At 33.9% G+C, this 9,349-nt stretch overlaps 1 protein-coding gene across 1 annotated transcript; it reads right to left on the bottom strand.

The window, feature by feature from the left end:
* Positions 1-216: 216 nt before the first annotated feature.
* Positions 217-5,014, bottom strand: LOC111088085. The gene is made up of 3 exons (XM_022397008.1): positions 4,949-5,014; positions 2,824-2,942; positions 217-722 (listed from the first exon to the last, which is right to left on the bottom strand). Exons 2-3 carry the CDS (start codon positions 2,926-2,928, stop codon positions 333-335), a joined length of 495 nt encoding a protein of 164 aa, XP_022252716.1. The 5' UTR covers positions 2,929-2,942; positions 4,949-5,014; the 3' UTR covers positions 217-332.
* Between the last annotated feature and the right edge of the window lie 4,335 nt (positions 5,015-9,349).

Genomic DNA, 9,349 nt, shown 5'->3' with positions numbered 1-9,349 from the left:
ATTTTATACATTTGAATTTGAATTGCATTAAACTTGATGGATTCAATTTTCTTTGGACGAGACTGAAATAATAATAAAAAAAAAACGTCCAAGTTTTTGAAAACATTGAAAATCACTTTATAGATCTCTAAAGATAATATTCATACACTATAGAAACGTTGGAGTTTACAAAGCTGAAGAACAGCTGAGTAATGAAAACAGAAACCAAAACCAAGATAGGTAGACCGTTGAAAGCTTTATTCATCAAACAATCAGCTACAAGTCAAGACAGAGTCCAAACAGAAGTCTTAAGTGACTCTACTAGAAAGCGAAAATAATACACATTTGTCTTTTTATCCTCTAACTCCCAGAAAACGTTCTAAGTAATCTGGTGACACCGGACTACTTTTCTTGTGCCCGTTTGAGTGCAGGAAAGTATATCCATACGCAGCGTTTTCAGCAGGAGCATTACCTCTCTCGAGGTTAAAAAAAACATCATCATTTCTTCTCCAACGGGAGACAGCGAATTCTGTTGGAATGTTCTTCCGATCCAGAGGCAACTGGTAACCCCGACGTCCACGAGCCCCGAGAAAACCCGGAGGAGATGATTCGTCCAGTGACTTATCCTCCATGCGTTTTATCGCAAAATACTGTGGGTGAAATGCGTCTTTTGGACGTATATAGATTCTGTTGGGATTCTCACCTATTAATTCTGGGGTCAAACCAGTCACCATAGGGTAATTCTGTCAAAAGTTGGTAAATTTATATATCAGTGAACATACACCTTGTTTTAATTTCCTGCCCAGAAACAGCAACGTAACTTTTTTCTTATTAATATTAAACACTATGGCCATATTTAATATTAATATTCCAGGGTTCAAGTGTAAGTTTTATTTACCTAAATTGCGTAATTAGGTAGTACCGTTAAATAATTCTGAAAATAATGAAGCAATGTATATCACAAATTTACACCACACCTAAAAAAATTATCAGACTGATAAGATAAACAATAATAAACTGATTTTTGGTCCAGAAAATTACATAATCATCTGTAGAATTCAAATTCGTTGTATTGTAAATGTATTTCTGATCTGTGTATTTCACCTTCATTTTATAGTTAATCTATTTTAATTAACTATTCGGCTGAAATGCGGAAACCTTTGGAGCAACTAAACTGTACACTTTGAAAGACGAAAACGTTGTACATAGCTAACCTCATTCCTGCATGTTATACGTACAGTCTTCAGATTTCTAAACTCATTATAATCTAATTCGTTTTACTAATATTAAGTTATCTATAGGTTGTGATATGATAAAAAGAAACTTTATTCATTTTACTATACACTTTAAAACTTCATGAAAAATATTTATAAATGCAAGTAAACCGAAAGAACCTCGTTAATTTTCTTGATTAAAATTCTTTATTAGAGCTTTAGTAATAACTTTGGATAAGTATCATCTTCTTATGGACTGATAATAATACAGTCGTGATTTTAATCTATTTAGAAAGACACTTAGATTGAAAGAAAAAAAAACAAATGTTACTATCATGCTAATTGACAAACCTAGTAGACGTTTGTTCTTACTACAAAATTAACACGGGGGTAAATTAATTATTGAGTTACAAAAATGATAGTGCGTATCAAAAGACTTCACTCATTTCCCATGCATCAAGCTAGCACGATAACACCGAAATCCCAATTCTGATTAATGATGTTCATCCAAATAAACAGAGAACGTGGGAATATCGATTTCTTTGCATTTATCTGTTATGAAAACGTGTATATGGTTTGCACGTTCTAGCAACTGATGTATTCGCCACGTGCTTACAACACAACTTTATAATTCCAACTATTATTTATAAGACTTACATATATTTTAAATATGCATATATTACAATATATTACGATCAGGGCGAATTTAAGGATGGGCAACATGGGCGCTCGCACAGGGCCCCCACAAAAAAAAAAGTGTTTGTTTGTTTGAAGTAAGTTTGTGGCCAGTGATTCCAGATATGGAAATTTTGAGGAAATCAAGGCGTGTTACGAGCGGGAACTGAGTAAAACTAAGGCGTTATTTCTTACGCAAGCAAAAAAAAAAAGGATGACGTTTATATTCAGCATTATTTTTCTCAATAATAATAATAAGGCCTGCTTAACAAACTACATTTTCAATAACTAAATGAAAAAAACACAAATCTCTTCTGCCATAATTTGATAAAACACACTTTTAAACTTAAAACTTATAAAGTAAGTTTTTTCTACCATGACACTAACATACACAACGTATAAAATAATCCACAATGAAACACGTAGTAAGTCAACAATAAGTTCCACTTGCAGGGATAATAAAACTTTAGCAGGTAATTAAAATAGGCTTATTTCCAATAGGGAAACGAGAAAGCGGCAAATTCCTAAATAATAAATGAATTTATGTCTGGACCTTTTTATCGAAATTGTCTGAAATAACGTGAATGCTTATAACACATAAACAAAAAATCCTAAATAAACAAACCATTGTGTCTCTTAATTAATTGCCTGATTGGACCTTTTTGAAATAGTTAACCAATCCAGCTGTCGCATGAAACTTTATTCCTTCAATATCACACGGCACAAAATGCTTAAGGCTTAAATTCCAAGTTATTTTTCCTCAATTTTAGCTAAGAACAATAAAAACGTCTATTACTACAATACTTAGTGGTTTAAATAAAACAACGTAGTGCTCTCTCTCTCTCTCTCTCTATATATATATATATATTGAGCATCGTCAAAATATGCAAATTATTTATTTTATTTCTAATTTTCTATTCTTACTTACATAAGAAGCAGTTTAAGGTAAACTTACATATAACTTTTTAAGGCGAGAATCATAATCGTCATACACGGATCCATTAACTGAAAACAGTGGCCCAAGAAGGAAGAGAAGAAAAATAACTTCCATCGAATTCATTGGAGTCGAAGCTGCTATAATGTATGTTTGAAAAAAATAACTATGCTTATTGGGGAAAATACAGCAGTAATCAGTCAAAGTATTTTAATATTTGATTATATCCATTTAAAAAAAAAACTTTTACGAAACATCTGATGGTATTAATTTGGTAAATTATACGAATCAATAATTATTGAATCAGTGACAACGAAATACCCTAAAATACTCATTAAATGTCTTTAAGTTCGAATATTCTTCGTCAGCTACAGAGATGCCACTTAGTTTATCCAATGAAAATATTCAGAATGGACTGCCTGATAAGATAAGAATTTGTTCTAGGGCGACTAAGTAATAGTAGCTATGGAGTCTTCCTCTGCTGCCAACATACTACTTAGTTTATCCAATGAAAATATTCAGAATGGACTGCCTGATAAGATAAGAATTTGTTCTAGGGCGACTAAGTAATAGTAGCTATGGAGTCTTCATCTGCTGCCAACATACTACTTAGTTTATCCAATGAAAATATTCAGAATGGACTACCTGATAAAGCGAGAGCCTGTTCTAAGGCGACTAGCCGTGATGTCGTTTGAAACTCGAGAATTCTATACAGAAACACAAATGGTTTCTTTTTTTTATTAAGAATTTTGTTCAATTAGCAGATATTCCTAGAATCAAGCTTTTAATTTTACTTAAGGTGAAATGACTAAAATTCTAAAAACAAAAATAACTCTCTCCTTATAACGAGGATTAGTCGCACTTTATAAAAACGATTTTCCAAGTTGAAAAGGTTTTTTTTAACCATAGCCTTCATTTCACGGATGAGGGCGTTGCCCCGGATTGGTTATGAGAGATGTTCCTTTTACAGGGAGAACATTTAAAGCACTCTTCTACAGAACTTTGAGTCATTTAAATCTATGTTGTTATAAAAACTCGATATAAGAACCTCTTTCATCGGAAAGTGTTGTGACATATCATCTACCCATAGCAGCATTGCACCGTCGATTAATTGGGAACTCTTCATAAACACGATGCTGTATTAATATACGAAAATCGTTGTTATGAAAAATGATCAATTCTCGGTGGATAGATATATATATATATACATGTTAAAACATCAAACACCTTAGCAATAATTTTTAGCTTTGGTTTCATTGTTACAGTAAACCGTAAAACAGTTTCTTCTGCAAAATAACTAACTAAATATAAAATTATAATGAAACATTACCAATAGGCCAAAAGTTGTTATTATTATCCTCAATGTTTCTGTTCAAAAAGAAAGAATTTTTTTTGCATAAAATAAACAGGGATGGTATTGTACGTAGCTATTTTTTGATATTGTATGTAGCTATGTTTTAAGATATCTTCCATGGATATAAAATGAATCCAATATTAATGCTGCGCCGTAGATGTTTCGAAAAATACAACAATGTTAAAAAAAAAAACTGTTAAATCTCATGCCGGGTGTGGTGGAAATTACACTAGAAGTTTGGTTAACACATACATATCGTTGTTAATTCTTCCCAGTTTTCCATCCTGAAAAATACACAAAAGACATCATAATTATCTTTAGTCAATCTTTATCGAGATAAAATAAACAATAATACTTGGGTCTCTTGTGAAACGTGTTATTGAGAATCATGACCAAGTACAATTGCTGCTCCCTTAAACTCTGGAAACCGATGACGCGCATTTCAGATATTAATAAGGTCATAATTTAGGCTACATATCCGTAATCAAAATCTATGTGTAATGCTAAGTATAATGCACTAAGGAAGATAGTTTACGTAATAAACTGTCTAAAGTTTGTTCAGATACCAGTTTTAGATCAAGGAATACACGGTTATGCTTTTACGTGTAATGTTCTCCCACAAACATCATTCTAACAACCTTCAGATTTTCGAGGAATTTACACAGATTAGTATATTGTTTAGAAACGCGTGCTACGCGCGGTAGCTCCGGAATTTTTATATAAGCCAAGGTGGTATAAAGAGTGAAATAAGAGACGTAAAATATCTAAGTTATTAGAAAGCTTTTACCTTACCTGAAGCTTTAAAAGAGTTAACACTAAGCTTGATTAGAGTGTCCCTATGAGTAGTTCTCCACTCTGTAAGCGTAGTCTTACTGCTTTAACAACATAGCCAAATTGCCTCAATCCTTTTTATACTAAGGTTGCAATAAATAAATCACCGTTTTCTACGTTTTTGTTTCTACTCAAATGGCTTGACGGTTAACAATTTACTTGACCTTAAATTAGCATTGTTTTAGCCTCCAGTTTCACTGCCCTCGGGTAGTTCTGTGAAATCTATTTAGTTGCCACTGATTGTTTCCTAAGTAGCTTAAAGGTGACAGCCCGGTCGTTAAGACTGAAATTTGGTACGACTGATCTTGATTAATCTAGAAAAAGCAAAAACCAAGACGGATGCTTTTGTAGTTTCTAACTCATTTAGGCCTTGAATGTTATTTAAGAACTCTTTGGGAAAACACATTATGCTGAAGAATAATCTGTGATCTGTAAAGTGGTACGAAAACCGAATTCGTCTAAAAGCGTAAATAAAAATAAGTAAGATGTGTACCACAATAAGCTTAGATAATGATTTTTGGTCATGAGCTTTTAATTGAATAGTTCAACAACAACAATAAAAAAACGTTACCTTATGACGTCATTAGAAAATTAGGATAGTTCGTTCTCAGAATGTTTGGTATACTTCTAATGTACTTTCTTAGGCGTTTCAATATCTTTAGAAAACCCAGAGAATTTTGTTTCAGAGACAAATACTGATTGGTTAGATAGGAAATGTGAAAATCATATTTATATGTACTTATGCACTACTTGAGGCTAAAACTGTTGCACGTTATTTCATTGGCCAGGCGAGACCTAATGATTAGAGTTGTAATACACCGCTGAACGCGCTCCGTGTTTTCAGTTATGGGGGCGTCATAACTATGACAGTCAGTCTCGCAGAGGCGGCAGGTGCTGCTGAGTAAATTGCTCTCTAGCTGGTCGGCAGTTCTAAATTTAGGATTTATAGGTATATGCCCTAAGGTTCTGGTCATTTTAGTCATATGTCGATAAAATGCCTTTCAGGTTGAAAATAACAAGTGCATTATATTAATAGAGGAAGGTGGGATAAAACGGTCACCTTTACTTTGGATGCGGTTTTTACTAATTAAAATTAATATTATGAAAACGCTAATGGTTTTTAAGACTGGACATAGCCTATAATGTTGAATAAAGTTGGCCCCATCTAACTCATAACAACTACGTTTAAATTCAGGGGTCGGGAAGGTTGCCCCCCAGTGGCACAGCGGTATGTCTGCGGACTTACAATGCTAGAAACCTGGTTTCGATACCCGTGGTGGACAGAGAGCACAGATAGCCCTTGTGTAGCTTTGTGCATAATTAACAATCGGGAAGGTCGTGTGCTATGTGCATGCTGCGCATTATCTGGGAAAATGGCGCAAAAGAACATGGTTGTTAGTGGCAATGAAGTACATTAAGGCCGAAGCAGATAGCCGATATGGGGGTAAGACGTACCCGCGGGGAAGGAGGTCTCATACTAAGCCACTTATCTCAAAACAATTGCCTGTTATAAAATAAAAAATCAATGACCTTCTTTTAAGGCATATTCAGCTGACTATAATTCCTCATTATTTGAAATCAATAAAGTAGAAACTTCCCGAAATATTCTTCGGCTGACTATAATAATAATTTATTTGAAATCAATAAAATAGAAACTTCCCAAAATATTCTTCGGCTGACTATAATTCCTCATTTTAAAATCAATAAAGTAAAAACTTCCCGAAATATCTACTTTGTAACCATAAAAAAATCAAAGTATTTTCCTAGGATCAATAAAGTCAAGCCTTGATAATTCATATTTGAACCCGTCCGCCAGTAGTTACATATAATTCACTCTGATGGCAGCACGTCATAACTGCTGACATATAAAAATGGTTGTTTTACCGAAGTGAGCTTCTTACCTTTCTTCCCCTGTATTATTCGCAGATTTGGTAAATTCTACTGAATACTAGTTCAAATAGAATAGCCACTCAGTGGCAATGCTGTATGTCTGCGGACTTACACCGCTAGAAACCGTGTTTCGATATCCGTGGTGGGTAGAGCACAGATAGCTCATTGTGTAGCTTTATGCTTAAAACAAACAAACAATCAAACAGAATTTAAAATCTGGAGAAGGAAATATAACCAAAAACTTCCTATTTAATTATTTTCTTCTTTTGCAGAAACATAGAATATCACCAGGTCAACAATAAACATCAGAAAATTTAAATTTCAATGAATAAAAGACGAGGTTTGTCATTTTTGATCATCACGAAGTACTAGTGAAACCATATTGTTTGATATTATCACTTGAGGGCTATTTCGTTAGAGTAGAGCCTTACTAAGGTAACAGCGGAAGCAAAGTTAATCATCATCAGCCTGAAACTACAAAAATATTAGCATCAACGTGTTAACCTAAGACTATGAAAACATTTTATATGATAGATATTAAGTTTGCCCTTGAAGAAGAAAAGTCCTCCTTTCGAAAGCGCTCGGGTTATAGGGTTTTTGTTCATTTCTATCAAGACTTCTTGAACCTACGTGTTTTTCTAACACCATGAAAGTACTTCATAAATAGCTTTGTTAAAACTGCGAAGGTCTACTAAACAAGAGTTTATCATTTCTGTGAGCAGTCTTCTAACGAGGGCAATAGTTGTACAGTAAGCCTTTTTATTTATTTTTACAGTTTATTTAAATCCAAAGTCCAACATACGATGTAACTTGAGACGAGGTCTTCCTTTTCAAAACCACTACAGGGTAACTATGCTTCTAATTAGAATATTGTAATAATAAAAACCTTTAAAAAAACAAAAACTCAAGGCTAAACAAAAGGGTCGAAGTGGAAACCAAAGAAGTGTGGATAAAATAAAACAAAAATATAGAAACGTTAAGAACGATGAAAGTAAACAAGATCAAATGGAGCAATCGTTGAGTTTCCTAATGTGTACCTATACATATATATACATACTGATAGTCAGAAATCGAGAAAATAAGCGAAAAATACTATATTTAAACGAAGTAATAGTGAACTGTTGATGTCTTGATTTATAGACAATGTTTGACGATTCTAAAGTGTAATAATAATAATAATGAAATATAATCGCTAAGTTTGTCAAAATGCTCTTTCCAAATCAACATGAAAACATACAATTCGTCCAGTTCGTCTGTTACAGTTTCTACAAGCGAATAATGGGTCTAAGCAAATTTACGTTTCGGACAAAGATTACATATATATATCTCAGAACCCATTTTGAAAGGCAAAAACTGTGAGAAATGTACCCCCCTCTCAGAGCGACGCTGTACATTAAATGTATTTCACAGCGGCCTGAATCTATCTTATGTAAACTATATACATTGCAATTATGTATCAATTGTTTTAAGTAGTAGTTGCTTCTTATGGCCCAAGTTCGAATCTTTTCGGTAGCTAACGACAACATTGGCCCTCCCCTCTCTCTCTCTCTCTCTCTTTTTCTACATGATGACAACCCTGGTTTTAAATAAGTAGTTGAAAGCTACGGTTTTACAAGGTAAAATTATTTGAGTCGACTTCACTCTCCCCCCCCCCCCCCACGACATGAAATATACATGGTTAAAGTACAGTCATACAAGTATCAATCAACTGGGTTACATCAGAATGGTTAAACAAGAAAAACAGAAAAGTAATTGTTAGCGGGCAAAGTTATCTTGAAGAAAAAAAAGTTTTTTTTTTTTTAGATCTTCGTAAGGGAGCCTAGATTGGTATTAGAGTAGCGATTCTGGTAAATATCCATGGTTGAATCAAGAGACAAATGTTATACTTTGTTGTTGTTGTTTTTTTTTAAGAATGTCAATTTGTCTGTCTAGGCTAAGTAAAGGAAACTAAATAAAACGACAAAAAAACTCGATTCAAATAAACGATAAATCACTATAAAATTAGTTTACTCAGAGGTAATTCAGTGAGCTTCTAACGCTAAAAATCGGGTTTCGATTCCTGCGGTAGGCAGAGTACAGATAACCCATTGTGTAGCTCTGTGCTTTACAACAAACAAAATAGCACCAAAACAAACTAAAAATGGAGATAAATCACGGATAAGAATCTTCACTGTGGTAGTAAATGATTGCAAAATCCGTATACTTAACCGGGCTGAACCCCCATGATTTTCTTGGAGTAAGACAAATGGTCACTCGTATTTATACATATGTACTGAATAAAGTACTAGTACTTAACTTCGTCTGGGTTTGGAGTTCAAAACTCGCCACCAGTTGAAGGTATCCTTTGGCAGCAGGAGTGACCTTATGTTAGTATCACAAAGGGCCGCTAGGGTGTAGCTAGTTCTTTAAAAAACCGCCAGGGTGGATACTCTTATATCGTGCCAGCAGAGGACGCCACAGATGTTTGTTTGT

Source organism: Limulus polyphemus, unplaced genomic scaffold, assembly GCF_000517525.1.
Source record: "Limulus polyphemus unplaced genomic scaffold, Limulus_polyphemus-2.1.2 Scaffold3100, whole genome shotgun sequence".
In the NCBI taxonomy this organism is placed as follows: domain Eukaryota; kingdom Metazoa; phylum Arthropoda; class Merostomata; order Xiphosura; family Limulidae; genus Limulus; species Limulus polyphemus.
Note: the sequence above shows the minus strand (reverse complement) of the source record. Positions and strands in the feature narration are given on the sequence as shown.

Bases quoted from the DNA above. Each gene is read 5' to 3' on its own strand.
- LOC111088085 (XM_022397008.1), bottom strand. From the start codon at position 2,928: ATGAATTCGATGGAAGTTATTTTTCTTCTCTTCCTTCTTGGGCCACTG. The intron at 723-2,823 runs GTAAGTTTACCT...AACTTTTGACAG, and splicing joins CTCGCCTTAAAAAGTTATAT to AATTACCCTATGGTGACTGG.